Source organism: Equus przewalskii, chromosome 10 (assembly GCF_037783145.1).
Source record: "Equus przewalskii isolate Varuska chromosome 10, EquPr2, whole genome shotgun sequence".
Taxonomy (NCBI): domain Eukaryota; kingdom Metazoa; phylum Chordata; class Mammalia; order Perissodactyla; family Equidae; genus Equus; species Equus przewalskii.
This window is the reverse complement of record NC_091840.1, coordinates 6,476,253-6,500,607: the sequence shown is the minus strand read 5'-3', so window position 1 is coordinate 6,500,607 and position 24,355 is coordinate 6,476,253. Positions and strand designations below refer to the sequence as shown.

The window sequence follows — 24,355 nt, the reverse complement described above, 5'->3', positions numbered from 1 at the left end:
GTTACCTCCTGGGCATCATCTCCCCACCTTCCCGCTGCCCATCCCTTCCTCTTCCTCTGGTGTCCTGCCCTGCCCCCTGGTCTGGGAGTCTGCACTAACCTGGACTTTAATCTCCTGCCCTACCAGAGTCCGGGTCCGCTACCAGAAGCGACAGAAGCTGCAGTTTGAAACCAAGCTGGGCATGAATTCTCCTTTCTGAGCCATTGGCCATGGTGGCCACAGTTGGCCTGGTCCTTGGGACTAAAGCCAGACCCATTTCTGAGTCTAGGGAGTTGGTATCATGAATGTTTCAGGGTTTGCTCTTGTGCCCCCTGGCATTGGAGGCCCAGCTTTTAGTGTCAGATGCAGCTATTGTCCTGAGCCCTGGGGTTAATTGTGGAGGAGCTGACGAGCTGTGGCCTCGGCATCAGGACGTCCTGGTCTTGAATGTATGACCTCATGTGCTTAGTAGAGGGGCTGTTAGCCCCCTCCACCTGTGGGCTGCTGCCCTTCAGCATCCCGTAACCTAGCGCTCTCTGCCCTGGCGTCTCTGGGCAGAACCATAAACCCTGGGGCCAGAGCCTCCACTGTTTTTGGAAGAGCAGTGGCAGCAGCCATGGGCGGCCTGGCCAGCTCTCAAGGCTGCTGTTGAAGGCAGCCGTAGTGGCACATCCCCCTTGCACGCCCTCATGCTGTCAAGCAGGGGCCTGGATGTGGCCGAGTACTTCCCCTCCCTCCCTTTATGGGGGAGCCTCACGCTGGGACCTGAAGATGGAGAAGAGCCCCTGTCTGCCTCGTCCCAGAACCTCTTCCTGTGCCTGCCTTCAAGCTGGCAGCGAGAGTCAGTCTTGGCTGAGGGCTCCTTCTAACCCCCAGCCCTAATTCGCCTGTGAGGATGTTTTTACTGGTGTATATTTTTTACTGGAAATGAGCCTTTTAGGAATGAATGTAGACTGGTTCGTATTAAAACTTGTAAATTGCTTAAGAAAAACCTGTGGCTGGTTTCGGCCAGTGAGGGACCAGAAGGCGAGGGGGGGAGGGCCCAAGTCTTCCTCTTTCCACGTTGGCGGGAGCCCTCATGTCCAGCTAAGGAGACCCCTGGACTCAGAGGTCCGTGGCACAGATCCAAACACACAGCCTGATCACGTGGAATGACACTTTCATTGGTGTTAGTTGGGGGAAGAGGTTAATGGTTACAGAGCCGGGGCCTGGGCCAACCAGGTCAGGCTTCCAGCCCCAAGGCAGGTGGTGGGCACTCTTGCTGTGGTCCAAAGCCCCTCCCCCACTGCATCCTTTCAGTTATAGATAGAATAAATTCCATTTAAAATATATGCATTTCTCTCTGCTTAAAAAATAACATTTACAGTTGAAAAAGTTTGGACTTTGGAGATCTGTTTCAGGGATCTGTGAATACCACTGCCCCCATTCCCCCCAGCTTTGCCTCACTGAAGGCAGGCAGGGGCAGGAGCAGGGGCTGGCCTGGGCATTGCCACTGCCACCAAGCAGGCCCCTGGTGGCTTATTTACATGTCCTATGTACACCTGTGGGGACCTGGCCAGATGCATGGCTTCCTCCAGCCTCTCAGTGCCAGAACAGCACAGTGAGTAGCAAGAGGACCTTGGCACAGGGACTTGAGACACCGGAGGGGCAGAGAAAGCACCCTAGAAGCTCTGCCACCATCTCTCTCTCCCTTGGAAGGAAGCTCTTACCAGGGTCCCTGTCCAAGGGGTAGGGCTGTCCGATCAGATTACACACTGGGAGGGGGCTTTAAGAAGTCAGGTTCTCACAAGTCTCCGGCCCCCCGCGGGGGCTACCCCCCACTAGAGCTGTAGTACTGTGAGCCACTGGCTTGGAGGAGCAGGAGGGACCCTCCTAGAGTGGCAGGAGCTTCTGTGCTGGGGCAAAGGCAGTGGATGCTGCAGGTCATGGTGGGCACTGCTGAAGGTGACAGGCGGGTCTAGCTCAGTCCAGCATGGCATCCAGCTGGTCAGCCAGGGCATCGAACATGGTGCTGATGTCATCCAGAATGTGCTTGGTGGAAGTGCCAGGGGGGCTGCAGCAGGGGAAGGACTGGGTCAAATCAGCCAGCGGTTGCACCCTGCCAGCCCTGGGCAAGGGGGCTGTTACTAAGCATCTGCCTGGTTGCTGCCAAGCGCTTCCCGTGCATCTTCTTTTAATTCTCACAACCTCCCAAGTCAGTTGGAGTACCGTCCCTTTCTTACACACGAAAGCACTGGGGCTCAGAGGGGGAAGTGACTTCCCCAAGCTCACTTTCCTCGAAGTGGCAGCCACCAGGATTCCCCGCAGTCAGATCTGGGTGACTCCAGAACCTCGGTTCCTGCCATTCCAATAGGGACCTCCCCAGCCTGAGGACCTGCTTGCGAGGATCCTGTCCCCAACAATCCCAGGACGTCCGGGAAGGGGATCCTGGAGGAGCTGCTCCTAGCTGCCGCCACCTCTCTGTCCCTGCCCAGCACCCAGCACTCCTTACCCCTCTCGCTCCTCAGTGCCAATGCTCTTCTCTGCTGCCCGTAGCGCAGCTGCCAGGGATGAGCTGGTCTGCTCCAGTCTCTGCTGGGCCCGGCCTGAGCCCGTGGCCCCAGTGCTCTCCGGCCTTGGAGGGGGCACCGGGCGGGGGCCTGGCCGGGGAGCCAGCTTAGGGCCAGAAAATGCCAGCTGGGTGCAGGCCACAGACACAGGCTTAGGGGCTGTTCCTGCAGAGACAAAAAGGTTGGCTTGTGACTTGGCTGGGCTGGACACAGCGCCCGCAAACAATGCCCTCTCCCCACAGGCCCTGCCTCATACCTGCTCCAGGCACCTTGATGAGGGCCGCAGGGGGAGTTGGGGTCTCTGTCTCCCCATGCCGCCGATTGCCTGCTGAGTTTTCCAGAGTTGGCCCAGGGCAGGGGCACACGTGGGGCTGGGTTGGGGGGCTGGGGGAAAGAGGGGCTGGGGACCCTTGAGTTGGAAGGTTGGTAGGGTCAGGCCGAGGAGGGCTGGGAGAAGCTGAGGAGGGGGACTCGCTGGGGGTCTGGGAGGGCAGGGGGGCAGAGGAGCTGGGAATGGCACCAGCCACTCCAAAGGCTAGAAGTGCCGTCTGCAGGGGCTCTCTCTCGCGGCATTTGGGCCTCCGCTTAACAGTGTCTGACTCTGTGAGGTTGAAATCGAGGCCGGCGGGCACAGCCGTCTCCCGGGGTGGAGGGCCAGCTGGCTTTGGCCGCTGTTTGATAGTCAGGTTCCCCTCCTCTGCAAATGGTAGCCCTTCCCCTGAGCTGCCCCGAGATGGGGGTGTCCCCTCGGGCCCTGGCTCCTCCTCTGTGTCCGAAGCAGGCCCAGCTGGGGCAGGTGGGCCAGGGGGCTCCGATGGGCCCGTTGGTTCACTCAGTGTTCGTCTTCGGGGCCCCGCAGTCCCTTCCTTGGGCCCTGGGCTTCCATCCAATGGAGGCGGCTCCGGGGTGGGGCCAGAGACAGAACTGAGGCGTTTAGGGGGTGGGGGCGGTGGGCCTTTGCGACGGGCCCGCAGGGCAAAGGACTGGCTTCGGGGAGCCCCTCGAGTTGGGGTCGGGCTAGGGCTATTCCGGGCTAGGGCGCTGCGTCCTGGTCGCCGAGTAAGGGTGGCATAACTGCCCAAGGCACTGCCCACCGGCCCTTCGGCCTCCCCTTCTGCTTCCCCTTCGGCCGGCCCAGGGCGGCTCAGGCTGTGGGACCGGCGCTTGGGCCGAGGCGGGTCGGGAGGAGTGGCAGAGGGGCCAGCCAAGTAGGAGAAGGCCCGGGGTGGACCAGGAGGTGGCCCTGGGGCTGGGCTGGAGGGCGAGCTCTGCGGGTACATAAAAACATAAGCAGGGGGCCCCTGGCTAGGAAGTGGGGGACAAAGCTTAGGGGGTCTCTCTGTGCCCTCTGGAAGGTTCCTCTCCTGTGGGGTGCTGGGGTCTCCACCATTGGGCTGGGGGGCAGGCTGTTCCTGTGAGTGACCAGACCCTCGTGAGCGTGCTCCAATGCTCTCCTGGCTGGGGGAGCGGGCAGGGGGCAGGGGGAGTGGCTCGGGGCCACCCCCCGCCATGGCTGCCTGTAACTCTGGGCTCAGCTCACTGCCCTGAAAGGTCAGGAGGCGTGGACCAGCCGCAGCTGGGCCATCCCCATTCTCTAGTCCCTCGATGGCCATCAGCTCCGGGCCCCTGGCCAGCCGACAGCCACCTTCACCTGGGGCCTCCCCCTGGAGTAGGCCCCGCCGAAGCTCAGCCAGCCGCTTCACCCCCAGCATAAGCTTCTTCTGATGACCTAAGAGGGGGTGGATAGAGGTGGCAGGGTTAGCTGGGGCTGGGAAGGGTCTCCCCAGTCCCTCCCAGACCCCATTCTCTCTTCTGGGACTGGACCCTAAAAACATTTTGGAGACCCTTGGAGGCAGGTGGGAGCCCAGCCAGAAAGCTGTCCTCACCAAGCTTGTTGACGCCGATCTCCTGCAGCTCCTCCCAGGTGAGCTCGGCCACCAGCCCCATGGAGTCGTAGCCACTGCTCACCAAGTGCTTGTGGTACTGCGGCAGCCCCAGCGCACACAGCCACTCCAGCAAGTCCGCCTGGAAAAGCACCATGGTCGGAGCTGGCTCCCTGGCCAGCAGTGGCCCCCAAGCCAGGAAGGCACCGCGGCTGAGGGTGGGAGCCTATGCCGGCCGTCCACTCACTGGAATGTAGTTGGGCAGCCACTCGGCAATGCTGAGCTGGGCTATCTCTGAAGCGATCTTCTTCCTGTGCCCAGGCTTGGTCACCCCAATGGCCGTCAGATCCTGCCACACAGAGTTGTGCCATCAGGACCCCTCCTATGCCCGCTGGGCCCTCCACTGCCCTCCACTGTGGCACCTACCTCAGGCGTCATGCGGCTGATGGTTGGCACGTCGTAGCCAGCCTGCAGAAAATGGGTGGTGTAGCCCTCTAACTGGAACTCACTCAGCCAGTTATGAATGGCCTGAGCATCCTGTGGCATGGGGGAGGGGAGGTGAAGTTAACAGAGCTGAGTCTGCTGAGGAGGGGCCATGGCCACAGCCCAGCCATCTGCCCCAGAATCCCCTAAGGCCTGGCCTGAGCAAGAACTTAAGTCCATACTGAGGCCCATCCCACCCCCCGTCCTGGCCCACAGCCCACCCCCTACTGGGGGTCCTTCCCCTCCACACCTTCCCCTCCAGCAGCTGCTCCGGCCTCACATCCTGGGTGAAGAGCTGCTCCCCAGAGCGGTAGTTGGCCAGAGAGCGGTGACTCAGGTTGTCTTCAAGGAGGAAGAGAAATGGAGTCAGAGGTGGCAGGATGATGCAGTGCCAAGCCCTCAGCCTCCCTGCCTGCACCTCTCCCAGCCCACCAGGCCCCATCTCCCCTTCCTACCTGCCAGGGATGGAGGGTGCAGTCCTGGCAGCACCTGGTCCTCTCCGGCAGAGGGCAGTGGCTGGAGACAGGGAAGGAGCTGATTCTATTTGGGGAATTGGCAGTAGGTGGAGGGTCTTGCCCCAGTCCCAACATCCCCTCCCTCCTACCTGGGCATTCTCAATAAGGAGGCCAGTGCCGTGGCCATTGGTGCCCTCGGAACTCTGCCCGCTGCCGGCACTGCGGATGCTGCCCACGCTGCCCTCGCTGCCCACGCTATTCCTGTCACCTGCTGCAGGGGCAAGAAGCAAAGGGGTTAGAGGCCCAGTTGGCGCTGCCAACAACTGATTGGCAGCTTGCCAAAGCTAGACACCCACCCCGGTGCCCAATGCTGACCTCCGGGAGGATGTACCTGGGCTGTCTGGGCTGAGGCCCACCCGAGGGAGCTGGCCATACGTAAGAGGGTGCAGGGGGTCGTCAGCAGGGGGCTGCGGTGTCCGGGAGAAGCCAGGGCGCAGGGGAGTGGGTGCAGAGGGGAGGCGGGCCGCAGGGACGCCCACCCGCTTGCTGACCACCTCGACGATGCCCGGGGGGAAGTAGCCCACACGGTCCGTGCCCCTCTGGCTCTCATGGATGTGGCCCTTCCAGCGGCCATCGGGATGCTGCTCAAGCACCTGTAGTAGATGGGGGGGGGGGTTGTCGACAATGGTCCCTTCCTCGACCAAGCAAGGACCGGCAGCCAGCCCTGCAGCCACAGTTCAGCTCTTCCCCTACCCGCAAGAAGCTGGCCTCTGATGCTCAAGTTGGCCCACAGTTCTGCCCCTGCCATGAGCATCCAGCCCAATTCCCTGTGTGCATCCAGAGCAGACAGTCAGCCTGGGTTCAAATCCCAGCTCCAGTGCTTGCTGGCTATGTGGCCTTGGGCAAGTAACTTTAATTTCCCTAAGTCTCGATTTTGTCATCTCTAAAAAGGACATGGCGATAGTGCCAACTTTACCTGGATTTGGGAAGAATTCAATGAGATAGCGCACAGACCCTGGTCCACAGTAGGTGCCCAAGTAAGTGACAGCAATCATTAGTGTTCAAAAAGAAATGTCTGCCCCAGGTCCTCACCGTGATGACGTCCCCTGCCCGGACATTGAGGGCAGTGGGATCGTGGAGGTTCCAGAAATCCTTGAGCGCTCTGACCTTGAGGATGCCCGAGGCCTCTAAGAGAAGACGGCGGGCAGGTGTCACCTGAGGGTCCTTATGGCATCTTCCCACCTCTCCTGTCCCCTTCATGACCCTTTCCCAGGTCCCTGCCTCATCATCCCTGCAGCACCTCCACCTGCCCAGCCCTGGGCCCAGAAGTGTGATATCCTGCTCCTGGACACCCACTCCTGCTCCACTTCCTGTACCTACCGGAGTGGTTCTGGAACCCTGGATTCCCACACTCACCCCGCAGTAGCTGCTTGATCTCCCGGCTGGCCTGGGAGGTGGTGAACTGATTCACAATGTCCAGCGCAGTCTGGTTATACGTATTCCGAATGTTGACATCCACCCCACCCTGGGGGCACAGTGCAGAGTGAGCGTGCAGTGAGGGCTTTGCTCTGCTCGTCATTTACCCCAATCCTCACGAGGGAGGTACTACTTTCAAATTTTACAGATGAGGAAATGGCAGCTCAGAGACCAGGCTGAGGATGAGCTCAAGGTCGCTCAGCTAGTAAGAGGCAGACTGCGGCTCGAACCAGGTCGGTCTGCTCTCCAGCCACCCATGTAAAACACCACGGTTGCGGTGGACGCCCCCCTCCCGCGCCTCCCCAGCCAGTCTTGGCACTTGGCGGGGCTCAGTGTACACCTGCGGGCTGACCAGGTGCCCACACCCACCTCCAGGAGCAGCCGCACCACCTCGGTCTTGCCATACAGTGCAGCCTCGTGGAGCGCCGTGCCTGTCTTGGTCTGGCGGTTGATCTCAATCCCGGCTCTCAGGAGCTGCCTGCGGTTGGGAGGGCATGTCACAGGGGTGGGGTGGGGGCAGGAGAGGAAGCCGACTGCTGGGGGCTGGGAGAGCGATGCAGAACAAGGGTGAAGAGGGCAGCAGGGCAGGGCACTGAGGGGACATTGCCAGTCCCACTGAAGGGAAGAGGATGAGGAAGTGGGGGCCTTTGGGCAGGTACCTGATGACCTCTCTGTGGCCATTCTTGGCAGCCAAGTGCAGGGGTGTGGTATAGTTGGGGTCACATGGGTCCTTGGCCTCGCCCTCCAGCAGTGCCACACATAAGTGGCTGTTCAGAAGCAGCTGGGCCACCTGCAGCAACCAGCACCCAGGTAGGGCCTCCTCCTGACACCCCACAGATACCCAGGACCCAGCACCCCAAGGGCGGTAGGCCTCACCTTGAGCCGCCCAAATTCACAGGCCAGATCCAGGGGCGTCTTCTTGGCTTTGTTGACCAGACACGGGTTGGACTGATGCTGGAGGAGCATTTCTGACTGGGGTGGGGGGAGCTGGGTGAGGGTCTGGCCTGGCCAACAGCCCATGCCAGCCCCGGTCCCCTGTCCCAGTGCCCCTGCGGGCAGGCAGGCTCACGTACCACCTCATAGTGTCCGTACTGGGCAGCCAAGTGCAGCGGGATCTGCCCGTCCAGCGACGCGGCATTGACAGCTGCAGAGGCCCGCAGTAGCAGCCTCACGGGCTCCAGCCGGCCCTGCCAGGCCGCGTAGTGCAGCGGCCGCATGCCTGCAGGAGGGAAGAGGTTTCTGAGGGAGGTCCTGGGACAGTGTCGGGTTGGGGAGGCAACTGAGCAGAGCCTAGAGCCACCCCAGCTGGAGGAGAAAGAGACCCAGGGGGAAGCATTGCTAGTTTCACCCGGGTTTGGTGAAGGTCTGGCTGTATGGGGTTGGAGCCAGAATCCCACTGTGCCCACCACGGATCATCTGGTGACCTCATGACAGTGACATACCCTCTCTGAGCCTCAGCCTCCGCATCTGGATAATGGGATGTCAGTACCACCCACTACTCTAGAAGGCCATGAAGATTGAAGAGGCAAAGCATTTGCAAGCCCAGAGAAGCTGTTAGCTTCACATTGAACAGAACATCCCTTAGCATTGCTGTGAGGTAGCAGGAGTTAGCTCTGACCACAGGGTCTGGGTGGGAGGCATGCTGGGGTCTCACCATTGCTGTCCTTGATGTCAACGGTGGCCTGAGCCTCCAGCAGCAAGGCTATGAGCTCCAGGCTGCCCCCCAAGGCAGCATGGTGGAGAGCAGAGAACCTGGGGTGATGGGACACAAGGCAGGGGGCATCAATGAACAGTGCCGCACCCCTCAAATCCTGGTCTTCCACACCAGACCTGGCCCGGGGGCTGGCAGGGCTGAGAGACTTGCCCACTGCGCCCCTGCACCCCCACCCTGCCAGCCCTGCCGTGGGAGCGCAGAGCAGCCGGGCTGCAGCATAAAGGGCTCAGTGTCTGGGCTGAGAGGCCTGTTTGTCTGGCCTCCCTCATCTGGCCCAGGGGAGGGGGCCGTGGGAGCAGGAGCCTGAGGGCTCCTACCCTCCAGGGAGAAAAGGGGCCCCCTCAGAGAGGCACCAGGGCCCCCTTTCCTCACTCAGGGATAGCTCCACAGGCAGGTAGGCGGGCAAGACCCTCTCTCTCCCACCCAACATGGGCAGGGCCCACAGCTCTCAGCAAACACATTTCAAAGGCCAAGTATGAGAGGGGAAGGGACTCTGGGCCCCAGGTCTTTCCCCCTTGCCCCTCCCCCACCCCCAGCTCTCTGGAGGGATGGGGGCTCACACTCACCCATCAGCATCCTGGTAGTTGACGTTGAGTCTCTTTGTGGAGCCCAGGAGCTCTGGGGGTCAGAGCAGGAGGCATCAGGGCACCCTCAAATGATCTGCCCTCACCCGCGCCCTTAGTCAGTGCTCCCTTCCCACCCACCTCCAGAATCCAGCTGACCTCTTGGTGTGCAGGAAAGCACCTGCCCCATGGCCTGTTAGCCGTCCTGTCCCTGTGGCTCCCCAGCCTGGCCTGCGGGCCCATCAGCTCGAGGGCTCCGAGTGCAGAGAACCACTGCAGCAGAGGCCTGGCTTCCCCGGGCCCCCAGCCCAGCTTGTTTATAGAGCCAAAGGGGGCAGGGAGGGGGGACTGGCGTGCTGTGCCCTCAATAGACAGGCCCACGAGTGCATGGTTAGCATTCCTGCCTGAATGGGCCAAGGAGGAGTCTCATTGTCCCACTGGGCGAGGGGGCTGGGAGAGAAGGGAGAGGGGCACTAGATGCTCGAGAGTGGAAGGGCAGATGCCAGGGCCAGACTCAAAGGCCACAGTGTCCAGCCCTGGGACATCCTTGAGTAGGGCATGGTGGAGAAGGTGGTACCAGACAGACCTACCCCATGCCCCAGCTCTGCCATGTACTAACTGTGTGGTCTTGGGCAAGTCACGTAACCTCTCAGACTCAGTGTCCTCATCCATAAAATGGGCCAATCACAGAACCTGCTTACAAGTGTGTGAGTACCATGCCTAACCCCTGTCAGCATGCAAAAGACGGGAGCTACCACCACAGCCATCCTCACTTGTCAGCCATCATTATTAAGATGCTGTCCTCCAGCAAAGGCCCCTGTCAGGGGAGGAACTGCGGGCTCTGCACCCACATGCTCCTGGCAGAGATGTCTATGTCCCGGGCAAGGGTCTCTCTGCCGGGTGGTGGCAAGAGGAACTAGGGGCCGGAGCAGGATGCTGGTTCATCTCCCACTCAGGGACAGGAACAGGATTTATGCAGGTGTGCTCCAGGCATGAGCCAGAGCATGGGAGGGGGCGGTCCCTCGTGAGCGTTGGGGAGTGGAAGGGGAATGCCTGTCACAGGCTGCCCCTGCCTCCTGCTGGAACCCACCCCTGCTGTGAAGGAGGAGGCCTGGTTCAACCCTGCCGGGCAGGGTGCCAAGCATGCTGGTCCAGGCCTGCCCCCCAGGCCCTAGTGGGCCCCTGAATACCCCAGCAAGAAAGGGCCTCATTCCAATAGGGAGGGCCCAACACTGCAGTGAGGAGCACGGGATGGGGAGGGAGATGATAGCCACACTTAAGGCTGAGCTGAATTACGAATTACGTTACTGCCGAAAAGGTAAATACAGAGCCAAGGAGTGACGAAGGAGGTAAGGGGGTGGCGGCGCTACGAAGAGACACAGGCCTCCCCATCTTCCTCTAGCCCCCTTGGAAAGTCCTTGTCACACAGAACCACTCAGGGCAGTGGACAGAACAGGGGCTCTAGAAGCAGGAAGTGTGTGGTTCAAATTCTTCTCCCTCTTACTTGTGGTGAGACCTCAGCGAGCCACGGTCTCTCTCTGAGACTCAGTGAAGAGGATGAGGTCAGCAGGGAAGAGACACAGAAAGTCCTGCATCCCGCCCACCTTCCACCTGCTGCCAGGCTGGACACCCCGGGATGGGGCAACTCAGTGACGAGATGCAGCCCCTCCGGGGAGTGGCAGGACAACGTGACAGGAGGGACAGGAACAGGGGCAGGGACAAGCTGGGTGGCTGTTCTTTCCAGAACAATGGCCGGAAAGGCGGTGGGGGAGAGGCTCACAGTGACTGGGCTGGGGACCTTGGCGGGAGGGCGGAGGGTCCCAGTTCCTGGCACTGGATCCAGGCACTTCCCCTGGAGCACAATCTTCTTCCCAGGCCCGGCTCCGGGGGTTGGGGGGGGGGGGCACTCCTGACTTAGGCAGAGGATGTGAGCTCAGTGGGCCACCCCCAACCCACCCCATTTCCTCTGGCCAGAGAAGGAGACAGCTCAGAAAGGGAGTGGGGGAAGGAAGGAGAGAGGGCAGGGGCAAGGCCAGGGCAAGTGCGCCCCTCTCCTCCCAGCCACCTGCTCCCTGAAGAGGACCTGGGTGAGCAGGGAATGCTGGCCCCAAGCGACCAGACATCAGATGCAAGAGGCTGAGGAAGCATCTCTCTTTGGACAGCCAGAAAGCTCTAGCCACCCCCCAGAGGAAAAAGGGGAGCCCTGACCCCTCCCCCCTGGCAGTTTCCTTCGCCTCTCTGTGGTATGGAGCAGGAGTTCCCAGCTTCCTTTCTGAGAACTGCTTTAGAATCACCTGGAGAGCTGTCAAAATTGCAGAGTCCCAGGCTCTCCGGATGATTCTAATTCTGAGGGAAGACCAGGTAGTCCACACTTTCAGAACAATCCCAGGTTGTTCTGATGGGCAGCCAAGGGTCAGGGCACAGGCTTGTCTCTGATCTGCCACACAATGGCTGTGTGACCTTGGGCAAATCCCTAACCTTCTCTGAGTGTCAGTTTCCTCATCTGTAAAGTACATATAGAGATACCGATCTCACAGAGAACTGAGGGGATTATAATATTTGCAAATGCCACCTTGTGATCTCCTTTTTGTCATCAGTTTTCCCAAGACTCCGTCACTCTGTGCCTGTCCTGTCACTCTGTGCAAATCCCTTAGGGGCTGGGGAAAGGGACAGCTTCCCCCACAGACATTTTCCCCAGGGCACCTGGCTGCAAAGTTCCCGCCATCAGCCTCCAGACCCCACCCGCTTGCCCTCCCAAGGGCCTCACTTTGAGGCCGCAGGGCTGTGAGGCCAGCAGCAGCTCAACCAAGGCCCCACTGGGCAGGTCGCCAAAAACAACACAGAGGTGAGGGGAGGGGAGGAGTGGTTCCCACTCTTGGGCCTCCAGGGCCCTCTCCTGGGACCTCCTTAGCACCTTCCCTCTCATTGTGCTCACCCTGGATACACTTCCCAAGGGCACAGAGACCCCCGCCACAGCTCCCTCTCCCTATACCCAGGTCTCTGCCCTGATGCCCAAGCGGGAGCAGCCTGTGGCTCCCAGGCCCTTAAAATCCTTCCTTCTGGCGCTCGTGCTCGCAGGTGTGGGTGGGGATAATTAAATGTCTTCAGGTAGCCTGAGGGGCTCTTTCCCTTGCACAGGACCAAGGTGTGTCTTGGGGCTAGAGCCCCAGCACTGGGGAGGGGGGGGGGCGGGCAGGGGGACCCGCACGACCCCCCAGCCCCCCTTGCACAGTGTGATGCAGGAGCCACCTCCTGCCCCTGCTGTTCCAGGAACTCAAGGGGACAAGTCCAGTGTCCTCCTGGGATGGCCTGGAGAGCTGGCCCTGAAGCCCACAGGTCTACTGTCCTTGGGGATCTCACCACAGAGGTACATAAGAGAAGGGGCTCAGGTGTGGCCACCCATGCATGGGCCCTCACAACCCTGTTAAGACCAGAGCCCCCAGGTTATGGAGAAACCTCCAGAAAACTAGCTTTGGCCACCGCCCCCCTGCCACCCTCCACCACCACCACCACTAGGGGACACTGGCAAATAGGTCAGGGGCAAAGGGGCTTTAGCAAGCAGTTAGATAGTGTTGAGCTTTGTCTTGAGCAGTAGAACTCTCTCTTTAGAGGTGTGTTACAGCATCCCCATTAAGCTAAGACACAAATGCAGAGACGCCCTGGTTGGGGGGAGGGGGGTGGCTGATGGAGCTCTAGCTGTTCAGTCTTTCCCAATCCACTGCCAGAAACCCCATGGCTCCAAAGAACACATCTGGAAAACCACCTGCTAGATGACAACCCCACAAGGGCAGGAATTTTGGTCTGTTTTATTCACAGCTGTGGCTCAGTGCTTAGAACAAAGCCTGGCACACAATAGGCATTCAATAAAAATTTGAATGAACGCACTTCAACTCTTCTACTTTACAGGTGAGGAAACTGAGGCCCAGAGAGGTTAAGTGATTTCCCTAAGGATGCACAGCAAGGGGGGGTCCCAACTTCCTCTCTGGCTCTCCCACACAGAGGCACTTGTACAGAACCAGACAGTCCTCCCACCCCAAGTCCCCAGATCACAGTGACCCCCAAGCCTCTCTCTTTGGCCTGAGCACTCAGAGAAGGGTCTCGGCTGGACAGTTGCTCCACCAAGTACTCACTTGTCTTAGAAGCCTTGACCTTAGCCACCAGTTTCTGCACACCAGTCACATCTCCATTCTTGACAGCGAGAATCAGGTCCTGTTCACGACCCATTCTGGTCCCCAGGCTGGGCTCCAAGCTCAGGAGTCCAGGGCAGAGGCACGGAAACTGGTCTAAGCAGAGGTGTCAGAGCGCCATGCCTTGGCCCTTTGGAGGGTCAGGGGTGCCGGGGGAGGGCGTCTGGTGTCCCAGACAGTGGGCTTCTTGTCAGGCGCTTGACGGGTACTCCCTCAAGGTGCTTTGTGAGCTGCCGCCACAAGCAGGAAAGCCGATTGCTGAGTGGGTGGAGGCTGCGTGGAAATCTGGACGGATATCAGCTTGCAGCTTCCGATGGCCCCAGGATGGGCCAGGACTGGGCACACCAATCTTCCCAGAGTGAATCAGGAACACCAATGTCTACCCAGAGAGCAGCCAGCATTCCCTCGGGCCTTGGGCAGCTGCAGGCAACAGGTCTCAGGGGTCTGGAAAAGGTGCAGAGCCCCTGCTGAAGGCTGGGTCAGAGCCTGCAAGGGGCCCAAAGCAGGGCTCAGAGGACGAGCAGGACAGGGCCTCCATGGAGCCCCCAAACCATCCCGGCTGCCCTTTAGAGTCGAGGGAGAAGCTGAGCACTCAAGAGAGGAGGGAGCCACCATGAGTGAGAGGAGTGTTTGGAGGGGGGGGAGGTGGTGTTCTGGGAGGGAGAGGCTGAGTCACTGAGGCCCCAGGGCACCTGGCAGCACCTCAACCTGGGGCAGGAGGGGCCCTGGCAGCACGACACACTGGGGCAGGCCGGGAGCAGCCTGTTCTCCACAGCCTGGGGCTCTGACACCCACAGACAACTGGTAGGCCAGGAGGTGGGGCCCAGGAGGGTCAACACAGGCAGCAAGGCAGGGGTCACTCCCAGACTCCTCCCTACCTAAGCTTTACTAGAATAGCTGGATGTCCTAGCCCCAGGGTTCCTTATGAATTCAGAGGGTGGAGTGGGGAACTTATGTCCCCCCGTTTCTGGCGGGGCTCTGCCTGCTGGACAGAAAGGCTTTACAGCACCTGTTGCTGACCCATCCTCACCCTTCGGGCGGGATGGGGAAGCAGCTGGGCAGAGAACAGAGACAAGAGCTGGGACACTGCTGGCAAATGGGGCAGCCCGGCCCCCCAAGCCTGAACTTGAGGCCCAGACCCTCGACTTTACAGCAGAAAAGCTTACGTCAGTTCCTCAGTGGCCGCAAGTTTGTTGCCCCAGTCCTGTGGCATGAGCCCCGCGCAGGCCTGGGGCCCTGGTTGGGGACCCCTCACTCCCAAAACGTCTCAAGCCCAACCCAGATGGCACTCCCGCTCATGGCCCGCGGCCGGCATTGGGGGAGGGCGCCCCTGGCAGTGCCTGGGGTCGGGCTGGCTCCCCCGCCCCCCGGAATGCCCGTCCCGCGCCGCGCAACCCCCCAACCCAGCCCAGCCCAGGCCGATCCCGGGAACAAAGCGGCGGGAGAGACCGGGACCGCCAAGCGCCGGAGAGATTGATGCGGGAGGACGGAATAAGGGGGCGCGAGGAGGACGGAAGAAGCAGAGAGACGGAGGCGCCCGCCGATCCCGCAAGAAAAGTTAGTTTGTGCCCGCCCTCAAGGGTACTGATCCCCAGCTCAGGCCCCACAGTCTCACCTCTCGCAGCCGCCCCGCCGCGGGTCCGGCTGGCCCTGCTCGGCCCCTGGCAGTCTGGAGGGTGGCTCCCACCGTCCCCCTTACCCGTTTTCTCCTCCTTCTCCTCCTTTTCCAAGGCCGGCTCGGCGCCTCCCGCAGGAAATCCCGCCCCTCCCCCCTCCCTCCCGCCGGATCGGGAGCAGAGGGACCGTCCCGGCCGCGCAGTCGGGCTGTCAGTCAGCGCGTGTGGCCCCGCCCCCACCCGAGCCAGGCCCCGCCCCTATCGCGCGCGTCCAGACCTGGGGCGCTGCCCGGTCAGCGCATGCGCCCAGGTGAAGCTAAGGGGGTTTGGGCGAGAGAGCGTACCACTGTGTCCTGGTGGTCGATCCTGGGCAACGTGGGGCTGTAGAGTTCAGACCCGAGGGCGAGATACTCTGGGTGTGACTGGGTGGGTGAGAATAAGTGATGTGAAGGGGTTTGGGAACTGAGACTCCAGGACCCCACTTGGGAAGCCCCCTTCCTCTTGGCCCCTCCCTCCTCCTGGGACTCCCGTAGCGACCTCCGCCCGCGGCCAGAGTCCTCGACCCACAGCCTCTGGTCGGAGCAATGGTGCCACCTAGCGGACAGTGTCGGAGCGGCCCACGGTGGCGGCGGCAGGGACCCCAGCCTCGAGGAGGTGCTAATACAGGACTGGGGAGGCGCTTCAGCACCGTCGTGGGCCGGACAGCGCCTCCTACCCCCGGCCCTGGAAACCTGGCTTCCAAGCCCCCTGGAAGGGGCCCAACGGAAGACCCTGAAGGAACTCTGAATCTCCCCAGACTGCACCTGACAGCCCCCGGTGGCCTTAAGTTTGCAAAGCTGGAATTTGAGAACCCACCACTCTCCCTTTAAGCCCCCTCGCCTTCCCTCCTTGTCCAGCCTGGGTGGTGGGGACTAAAGCGGCCCAGGGCTGCGGAGGGGAGGGTCACGCCTTTGACTATTCTTACTACACTTTCAGACGCCGGGTTCCTCAAGTTTTACTAGGGAGGATCCCAGTGGAGGGCTGGGGACAGGAGAGGGGAGCTTCCGCAAATCCAGAAACGTGCAAACTCTGCCCCTAGAATCGAGGCACATGTTTGCTGGGAGGCACTAGGACCCAGGACAGCCAGGAAGGCGGAAAGCAGGCGGGGCGGATCCGGAGACAAGCCGAGGCCGGATCCCCGGGCGCTAGGGCCCCGCGGAGCTGCGGCGGTGGGCGGGGCAGGGCGGCGAGCGCGCGCGCGCAGACGCGGAGGGCTGCCCGATGGAGCCCGGAGCTGAGCCCGCCGCCGTGGAGGTTCCCGCCGGGCGCGTGCTCAGGTGCGGCGCGGCGCGGGGGGCGCGGCGAAGGGACGGCGGCCGGGGCCCAGCCGGGCGGCCCAGACCGCAGGGTGCTGACCCCGCCTCTCCTCCTTCCCCAGCGCCCGGGAGCTCCTCGCCGCCCGCTCGCGGTCCCAGAAGCTCCCCCAGCGCTCTCATGGCCCCAAGGACTTCCTCCCCGACGGCTCGGCGGCCCAGGCCGAGCGGCTGCGCCTGTGCCGCGAGGAGCTCTGGCAGCTGCTGGCCGAGGAGCGCGTGGAGCGCCTGTGAGCGGGGCGGGCCGGGCCGGGCCGGGCAGGGCAGGGGCGGGGCCGGGGCGGCTGGGCGGCCGGACCCCATAGACTTCTCGGGTGGACAGACGGAGCCCTCCTCACTCCTCGCCAGGGGCAGCTTGGTGACCGCCGAGTGGAGACCGGAAGAGGGCTTCGTGGAGTTGAAGTCTCCCGCGGTGAGCAGTGGGGCTCAGGGACAGGGGGCTGGCCTTCTCTGCCTTCTTGGCTGTTTTGTGACATTTGGTCTGGGTCCCACGCAGGGTAAATTCTGGCAGACCATGGGCTTCTCAGAGCAGGGCCGGCAGCGGCTTCACCCCGAAGAGGCCTTGTATCTGCTGGAGTGTGTGAGTGAGGCTCTGGGAGGGTGGGAAAAGGGTTGGGACCAAGAAACTAGTGTTTTTTTGTTTTTTTAACGTTAAAAAAAAATTATTGAGGTCATAATAGTTTATAACATTGTGAAATTTCAGTTGTTCATTATTACTTGTCAGTCATGGTATATATGTGCTCCCTTACTCATACCCAACCTCCAACTCCCTTCCCCTCTGGTAACCACTAATCTGTTCTCCTTGACCATGTATTGATCGTCCACATACGTGTGAAATTGTTCGGTGTTTGTATTTCTCTGTCTGGCTTATTTCACTTGACATAATACCCTCAAGGTCCGTCCATGTTGTTGCAAATGGGATGATTTTGTCTTTTTTTATGGCTGAGTAGTATTCTATTGTGTCTATATATATGCCACATCTTCTTTATCCAATCATCAGTCATGGGCACTTGGGTTGCTTCCACATCTTGGCTATTGTGAATAATGCTGCAGTGAACATTGGGGTGTGTAAGTCTCTTTGAATTGTTGATTTCAGGTTCTTTGGATAAATAGCCAGTAGTGGGATAGCTGGGTTGTGTGGGCAGAAGGACATGTGTTTACTGGAGAAAAAGTATACACAGCTGTATTCAGGGAGCGTGTAACCTTCCTTCCAGAGAAGTAGACAAGGATACCCTGCAGGGAGCAGGGATTCCAGTCCATGTTAGTGTTGTTCCCCTCCCCTTCCTGGTTGGCCATATTCTTGCTGTGATGCTGGGGTGGGGTTGCCGCAGATGTTAGAGCGGGGAAGTTGCCCCATTGGCTGTGCCACTGCAGGGAGGGCTTACAAGTTGAGCTGTTGGCCCCACTTCCAGGGTTCCATCCAGCTCTTCCACCAAGACCTGCCACTGTCTATCCAGGAGGCCTACCAGCTGCTGCTGACTGAGGACACTGTGACTTTCCTGCAGTACCAGGTATCTGCCACTTTCTCCCAAGAGAGGAGCCACCCATCTGCTGAGTCGATGAATATTTACAAGAACCTACGAGGTGCTAGACACAGAGCCATGTGCTGGGGATACAAGACAGCGAAGGGCTCTACTGTCACGGTGTTTACATCTTGGAGTTGGATAATAAATATAAATGAGCAAGCAAATGAACCTGGTGCACTCCAACGTGAGGGGCTCGGGGGGAAGATAAGGAACCAGAAATAGACTGAGGAGTAACGCAGGAGAAGAACAGGGAGAGGTGGCGGCACAGATGCCCAGAGAAGGTCTTTCAAGGAAGAAGTGGTCGGCTATGTTGGAGGCTGCTGAGAGATCAAGCAAGATGGGAGACATTCCTGTATACGTCTCTCTGACATCTGATATGGATACGTGATATCTGATATGGAAACAGGGACACATGGATGAACATGTGACTCTTTACCAAAGACCACTCCCATCCCACTCATATCTGTGGAGGGGTGGGCGAGAGGGGATGTCTACCACTCTCTCCCATCTTGTCCATATTGTAGTCTGGAGCTTCACTTTTGTCTGCTTTGGTATGAAAATGTTCTGGGGTATAGTTCTTTTCCTTGTCCATCAGCTATCAGCTTTTTTGGATTTGTTTTTAAATCAAGAAACCACTAAATGTCATTTGTGCCCACAGTAACATAACTGAGATGGGGATTCATACTGAGCTCTTAGTTTGGGGAGAGTGTTTATAATGGAGTGTGGTCTAACCAGTCCCAGGGTTTGGAATCGGGGGGTGTGCAGGAGGGGCAGGGGAGGGGGCGTGGGCATTGGCTTCTGTCTGAAGAAACTATTTAGACGTCTGACTTTTACTTTTTTTTCTTCTGAGGTCTTCAGCCATCTGAAGAGACTGGGCTATGTGGTTCGACGATTCCAACCAAGGTAAATCCCTATCCCATTTCCCTCCCATTTGCTCTAGCCCTGGGATCTGGCTGACTGGCCCCAAAGTGGGAAGTGGCCTCTCCTCACCTGGAATCCTCAGCTGGAGCTGGAGCTCCCTGGACATGGACTGAGGGCCTCTGCTGGAATTGCTCTATTGAGAGGCATGTTGGGATGAATCTGGGTCATTTCACCTTATCCTGGGTTATCTAATTGAGACCCATCTTCAGCCTGTTCACTCCACAGATAACGATTGAGCACCTACAGCTCACCGTGAGCATGGAGATGCAATACAGAACAGTGCCTGGCACTTAGTAGGTGGGCAAGCAGATTTGTTGAGTGCACGCACAAATGAAGGACTGAGTGAGGAATTAACAGTTGAGTAGGGTGTCACATCCCTGTTGCTGGGATAGATGTTCTTTCCTTCTGGGGCCTCTGAAGATCATGAGTAATCCAGCATTGCTAAGAGCCACAGAGACCTTCAGACTTGGAGTAGAAACGGGTACAGCCTTTGCAGCTTCACAGTGTGTCATGAAAGCTCTAAAACAGGCACATCCTTTAATTCCTGAAAGTGGAATATATCCCAAGGAGATAGGCAGAGATGTGTGGGTGAGTTCACCTGTGAGAATGTTCATTCATTCATATTCATTCATTGAACAATGTTTACTGGGTGCCAGGCCCTGTGCTCATTGCTGAGGAGGAGCAGAGAGCAAAGTCACTGCCCCACCTGCCCCGGCCCCTGCTCTGAGCTTTCACAAAACACCATCACTCTGTAAAATCAGTGAACTTGGAAACATCCTATGAGTCCAATTCGGAAGGCATGGTCACACAAATTAGTGTGTATCTTAGGGCAGCACTGTCCAACCGGACTTTCTGTAGTGATAAAAATGTTCTTTGTCGGTGCTGTCCAATATATGTGGCTTGTGTAACTGTGGGACTGAATTTTTAATTTTATTTAATTTTAATGGATTTAAATTTAATTTAAATAGCCCCTTGTGTCTGGTGGCCACCATATTGGACAGTGCAGCTTTAAAGCCATAAGAAAATTGTGGCAGGGAAGAATGCTGTAGTGGTAAGGGGCCATGTCTGTAATAGGTTATTGAGTGGAAAAAAAAAGATCACACAGCAGTATGTTAGTACAACATTACTTCTGATACAAAAAAACATACAAAGAGAAGACAGTATGTGTATTTATAAGAAACAAAAATGTTACAGTGGTATCCATGGCTTTTATTTTCATTTTTATTTTTTTGTATTTTCTAAGTTTTCTAGTCCTCTTGATTTTTCTCACCCGTGTTAATCATTTATTGCTGGCTCTGCCAGAGCCCTGGTTCCAGTGAGCCTCTGTTCAGAGGTGCCATTGGTGAGACCCAGAGGCCTAGCAAAGACTCATGGGCACGCCCATGTGGCTGCCTCCATGTACCCCAAGTGCAGATCTCTCTGAGGCCTCCGCCCTTGGGTGTGGCTCTGACCCTAGCCCACTGACTTGTCTTCTGGGCCAGTCCCTCACCAATTCCACTGGGAGCACCAGGCTGAGGAGGCAGATCAGTTGCCTGCCCCATTCTCACCCCACAGCTCGATCCTGTCACCTTACGAGAGGCAGCTGAACTTGGATGGCAGTGCCCAGCACTTGGCAGATTGGCATGGCAAGAGGAAGAGGAGCGCCAGCTCTCGGTAATGCCCACATTGCCACTCCCCAGGGAGTTCTGGGGAGCAGAGCTATTGAGGGAGTGCTGGTGTTTGGGACCTTGGAGAATGCATGGGTGTAAGAGCTGGGCTTGGGCAGCTGCTGTGTAGGCTCTGGGAGGCAGTAGGGCACAGGTGGGACATGTGCACCTCAGCAATCAGGAGCAGATGTGCTGCATTTCCTCCCATGCCCCTCAGGTCCATTAATAAGAAGCCCAAGGCCCTGGAGAACCCCCTGCAGGGGGTGGATGGGACACTCGAGAGACTGGCAGCCTCCAGCCCACCTCCCCGCAACCAGAACAGCCGATGCCCAGAGGAGAAACCCCAGGAGTCAAGCCCTGTAAAGGGCCCAGCGGGCCCTTTTCAGCTTCTGGGGTCCCCGGAGCCCTGCTCTGTCCTGACCAGGGAGGGGGTGGGGTGCAGAAACGAGAGTGGCAAAGTAGAGAATGGGGTCCAGGGGGCTTGTAAGCCACGCTGGAACTTTGAGCAGATCTCCTTCCCCAACATGGCTTCAGATAGTCGCCACACCCTCCTGCCTGCCCCAGCCCCAGAGCTGCTCCCCGCCAACATCACTGGGCGGGAGACAGACACCAAGTCCTGGTGCCAGAAGCTGAACCAGCGGAAGGAGAAGCTCTCCAGGCGGGAACGGGAGCAACAGGCAGAGGCCCAGCACTTCCGGGAGGATGTAAACTCGGATCCCGAGGTGCAGCGCTGCTCTAGCTGGTGGGAGTACAAGCAGCTGCTGCAGAGGCGGCACCTGCAGAAGACCCAGAGCCGCCCCCCACACCTGTGGGACCAGCCTGTCACTCCCTTGCTGAGTCCTGGCCAGGCAGACTCCCCAGGTACCCCATCACCCTGCCACAGCCCCACAGGCCACTGGCAGCTGAGGAATCACGAGACTTTGAAAGGGGCACAGATTAACCATGACTGCTTGAGGCTTAAGAAAGATGGGGAGGAGAGAGCTGTCCAGTGGAGTGGAACCCACAAGGGCAGTCCGTTCTGGGAACTGCAAAAGGACTCATGTGGGAAGGTTTAGAGTTGGCGAGTTAGTGCCTGAGGAGAGGCGAGGAGGAACGAAAACTATGGTCACATTCTTAAAATCATAAACAAATGCATCTGGGTGGCTCCGCCACCGACTAGCTGTGGTCCCCTGTTCTCCCGACTCTGTTACAGGGGAACAGGGAGGTGATATGCTGGCCAAATAAAAGGAAGCCTTGCGGTATGGCCTGCATGTTAAGAACAGGGAACTCAGGGCAAGAATGGTGTTAGGGGATTCAGAACTACTTAGAATACCTATGGGAGCATGGTAGATTGTAAGTATCTAGATTTGGGTTGTCGGATAGGTTACATTTATATTTCAGATAAAAAAACAACTAATTTTTTTAGTGTAAGTATGTTCCAAATATTGCATGGGATACGCATATGCTAAACAAAATCTGCCAAATCTGACAATCCTAAACTAGATGGCAGATTCAGAAATGTCGGGAGTCTGTAGATGGCTGACTCCCCTCCCCAAGGCCTTATTCTCACTGTCCTTGTAGCCGCAGTCCTTCAGCAGATCTCTGTGCTGCAGATGACACACCTTGCTGATGGCGGTGCCGGGTGAGTTTCCAGGTAGTGCCGCCTCCACAGTACAGTAGGCTGGCAGCTGGGATTTGACTCCTTAAGTTGGGCATGAACTGGGGAGTCATTCCAGGGATCCTGGCTAATATTCATGTGTGTCTAGGGGAGAGGGAGGAGCAGGAGACAAAAGGTGGATTATCCTAATGTTCTGAGTTAGGCAGCCCAGCCAAACCCCTCACTGCCCCTCAAGTGGCACGTCACAGCAGGACCTCAGTTCAGGGGAGGGAAAGAGTGGCGTGGAAAGAAAAGATAGAGGAGGAAAGTCCCTGCTTCCTAAGGTTTCTCACTCTGTCCTCAGGCTGCTGGAGAAGGCTGGGGGCTTGGAGATCAGCTTTGATGTTTACCAGGCCGACGCTGTGGCCTCCTTCCGAAAGAATAACCCTGGCAAGCCCCATGCCCGGATGTGCATTAGTGGGTATGAGACCAGCAAGTGCTGTTCCTACACTGCTCCTAGTCCTCTTGTGAACCAAGTGTTCCCCCTCTCCACACCCCTGGCCCATTGCCAATCCCTGAGAGGAACCTAAGGTCCAGAGAGATTATGTGACCGACCTGTGGCCACACAGCCAGTTAGTGCTATGGGAACCCAAACCTCCCAGTCCTCAGCTCTCATTCCTGGCATTTTTGGGTGGTCTCTCTCCTGTGCCACTTTAGTCCCAGCTCACCCAGCAGAAGGGTGTGAATTGGAGGGATTTACAGGCTGAGAGTGGTGAGACTCTCACTCTTCCTAGTCCCCTTACCCAGGAGAGCCCAGGGGCCAGACTTCTTGTACCCCAACTCCTGTGTCAGTCTCCCTTCCGTGGGAGCCTGAGAGGACTGGGGTCTCACAGCTAATGGGGGCCTATGTCTGGGTCTCAGTCTAACCTTTATCCCTGCAGGTTTGATGAGCCAGTCCCAGACCTCTGCACTCTCAAGCGATTGTCCTACCAGTGTGGGGATGTTCCTCTGATCTTTGCCCTGGTGGATCATGGAGACATCTCCTTTTACAGCTTCAGGGACTTCACGCTGCCCAGGGATCTGGAACACTGACCGTGCACTTCTGGCAGGACCTGGGGCCTGCTCTGGGGGACCTGGACTAATCTACTCTCAGGGACCATCTCAGCTGCCTCCTACACCCAGACTCTGGCCTGTAGCTGCAGGGGCCAGTCTGGGCCGTGGCCCTGGGTGTCTGATGCTTGCAGGAGAGCGAAGCTCTGCCCTACACCTGGCTGCCGCAGTGCTTCCAAGCCCCAGGCCTGAGATTGCTGCCTTGCAGTGATCCTTCTGGAACTCAGCACTAGATTTCAGAGACTCAGAGAGGTGGGGCAGAAGAGAGGACTCTGTGCCTTTAAATGAGAGGGTGCCTGCTTCATGCAATAAAGCCAAAGCCATTAAAAGATAGATGCCTTTTCTGCTGGCTCGAAATACTGAACAAGTTCCCCAGCCCCACATCCGGGGTTGTCCGCGAAACTGGCCCCCAGGCCCTCACCCCTGCTTTGCCCACCTACAGAGAGCGCTGCTTTCTCTGGTGCGGGACCTAAGAGAAGCCCGCGGGAGGGCAGGAACGAGATCCCGCACCTTTCTCAGGGCCTGCGCCGGAGGGGATGGAAGTCACAGACCTCTAGTCATCTTGGCTTTCTGAAAGGGTAGTCCGAGGAGCGAGGCCCGCACTCCATCGGTCCTTCCTTGAACGCAGCCGGGTCCGAGTTGAAGAGTGCCCGAGAGGAGCCAAGTCGGAGTGGCTGGAACCCTAGTCGCTTGGAGCTGTGCGGCGGAGCGCGCCATTCACGCCCCGAGCCTCGGGCCGGTCCTCCGCACCCCTTCCGCTCCCGCCTCTCGTCGCTCCAATCCTCTCCCTGGCGCTAAAAACTCCAGTCGCTGTCGCTGTCCCTTGTGGCCTCGGGCGCCTGCCTGCCTCAGCAGCGCCTCGGAGGAGGGGGTTCCAGGCTTGGGGCTCGTCCGAGGGGAGGCTCCTCGCAGCGACGCCCCGGTCCCATGCCACCTCGCTCTTAAGCCCCGAAAGCTGGCCCTGTGTCCGCCCGTCACCCTCTGATTGGGTTGAGCGCTCTCAGGAAGAGCCCGCGGGGCTATGCCCCTCCCTTGGCAGCCCGGAGCCGAGTTGTGGGAGGGACGGCTCCTCTCTGCAGTCAGCCTCGGAGGTGGCCCTAGGCCCCCGCGCGTTCCGGGAACTATTTACTTCTCCGGGAAGCGGCGGGACACTGGGCGCGGCGCGCCGTCCTGTGGCCAGGTGCGCGCAGGTGAGGCCGGGGGCGGGCCGGCAGCGCCTCGTGCCTGTTCACGCGGGCCGCGGCCCCGCCCCCCCGCTCCTCTGGGCCGCGGATTGGCCCGAGCGCGGCGCCCGCGCTGCGCCCTCGCCCGGTCGGCGG

General features: G+C 59.0%; 4 protein-coding genes and 1 long non-coding RNA gene across 22 annotated transcripts in view; 3 read left to right on the top strand and 2 right to left on the bottom strand.

Moving 5' to 3' along the window:
• The window catches only part of TMEM94 (transmembrane protein 94), a 33,551-nt gene extending 32,241 nt beyond the window's left edge, over positions 1–1,310 (top strand). For 12 of the 14 annotated variants that reach the window (XR_011522908.1, XR_011522906.1, XM_070560017.1 and 9 more), the window contains one exon: positions 127–1,310. Coding sequence is in view for 10 of the 14 variants with exons in the window: in XM_070560017.1 (XP_070416118.1) it covers positions 127–199 (73 nt within the window). In the remaining 4 variants the exon portion in view is untranslated. The remainder of the gene's footprint in view (positions 1–126) is intronic. The other 2 variants (XR_011522907.1, XR_011522905.1) reach the window with 1 other exon arrangement.
• CASKIN2 (CASK interacting protein 2) lies at positions 1,122–15,136 on the bottom strand. Of its 5 annotated transcripts, none has more exons than XM_070560019.1 (20): positions 14,905–15,136; positions 13,233–13,775; positions 9,106–9,157; positions 8,480–8,577; positions 7,899–8,044; positions 7,702–7,797; positions 7,485–7,615; positions 7,195–7,303; positions 6,766–6,874; positions 6,442–6,536; positions 5,741–6,002; positions 5,499–5,620; positions 5,350–5,410; positions 5,145–5,236; positions 4,838–4,948; positions 4,659–4,760; positions 4,415–4,553; positions 2,785–4,257; positions 2,471–2,693; positions 1,122–2,032 (listed from the first exon to the last, which is right to left on the bottom strand). In XM_070560019.1, the coding sequence occupies exons 2-20, from the start codon at positions 13,324–13,326 to the stop codon at positions 1,942–1,944; spliced, it is 3,606 nt and encodes a 1,201-aa protein (XP_070416120.1). In that variant the 5' UTR covers positions 13,327–13,775; positions 14,905–15,136; the 3' UTR covers positions 1,122–1,941. The 5 variants fall into 5 exon arrangements, with proteins under 5 accessions (XP_070416120.1, XP_070416119.1, XP_070416121.1 ...); XM_070560018.1 differs by having other exon boundaries at positions 13,233–13,733; positions 14,905–15,132; XM_070560020.1 differs by having other exon boundaries at positions 13,233–13,733; positions 14,989–15,098.
• An 847-nt stretch (positions 15,137–15,983) lies between these two features.
• On the top strand, positions 15,984–23,369 carry TSEN54 (tRNA splicing endonuclease subunit 54). Its single transcript, XM_070560013.1, has 11 exons — positions 15,984–16,221; positions 16,323–16,487; positions 16,606–16,669; positions 16,754–16,837; positions 17,670–17,768; positions 18,634–18,686; positions 20,259–20,357; positions 20,568–21,211; positions 21,911–21,971; positions 22,291–22,407; positions 22,868–23,369. Exons 1-11 carry the CDS (start codon positions 16,166–16,168, stop codon positions 23,016–23,018), a joined length of 1,593 nt encoding a protein of 530 aa, XP_070416114.1. The 5' UTR covers positions 15,984–16,165; the 3' UTR covers positions 23,019–23,369.
• On the bottom strand, positions 21,642–23,682 carry LOC139073834 (uncharacterized). The gene is made up of 2 exons (XR_011522904.1): positions 23,547–23,682; positions 21,642–22,091 (listed from the first exon to the last, which is right to left on the bottom strand). It is a non-coding gene; the product is annotated as an uncharacterized lncRNA (long non-coding RNA).
• A 375-nt stretch (positions 23,683–24,057) lies between these two features.
• LLGL2 (LLGL scribble cell polarity complex component 2) overlaps positions 24,058–24,355 on the top strand; it is a 35,867-nt gene continuing 35,569 nt past the window's right edge. The window contains exon 1 of the mRNA XM_070560009.1: positions 24,058–24,226. Within this exon, the coding sequence (XP_070416110.1) occupies positions 24,058–24,226 (169 nt within the window). The remainder of the gene's footprint in view (positions 24,227–24,355) is intronic.

Excerpts from the sequence above, each read along its gene's own strand:
- CASKIN2 (XM_070560019.1), bottom strand. The coding sequence starts at position 13,326 with ATGGGTCGTGAACAGGACCTGATTCTCGCTGTCAAGAATGGAGATGTG. Across the intron at positions 8,578-9,105 it reads AACTACCAGGATGCTGATGG|GTTCTCTGCTCTCCACCATG; the intron begins GTGAGTGTGAGC and ends CCATCACCCCAG. Across the intron at positions 4,761-4,837 it reads TCAGCCGCATGACGCCTGAG|GATCTGACGGCCATTGGGGT; the intron begins GTAGGTGCCACA and ends TCTGTGTGGCAG.
- TSEN54 (XM_070560013.1), top strand. The coding sequence starts at position 16,166 with ATGGAGCCCGGAGCTGAGCCCGCCGCCGTGGAGGTTCCCGCCGGGCGC. Across the intron at positions 16,838-17,669 it reads CCTTGTATCTGCTGGAGTGT|GGTTCCATCCAGCTCTTCCA; the intron begins GTGAGTGAGGCT and ends CCCCACTTCCAG. Across the intron at positions 21,212-21,910 it reads TGGCCAGGCAGACTCCCCAG|CCGCAGTCCTTCAGCAGATC; the intron begins GTACCCCATCAC and ends CTGTCCTTGTAG.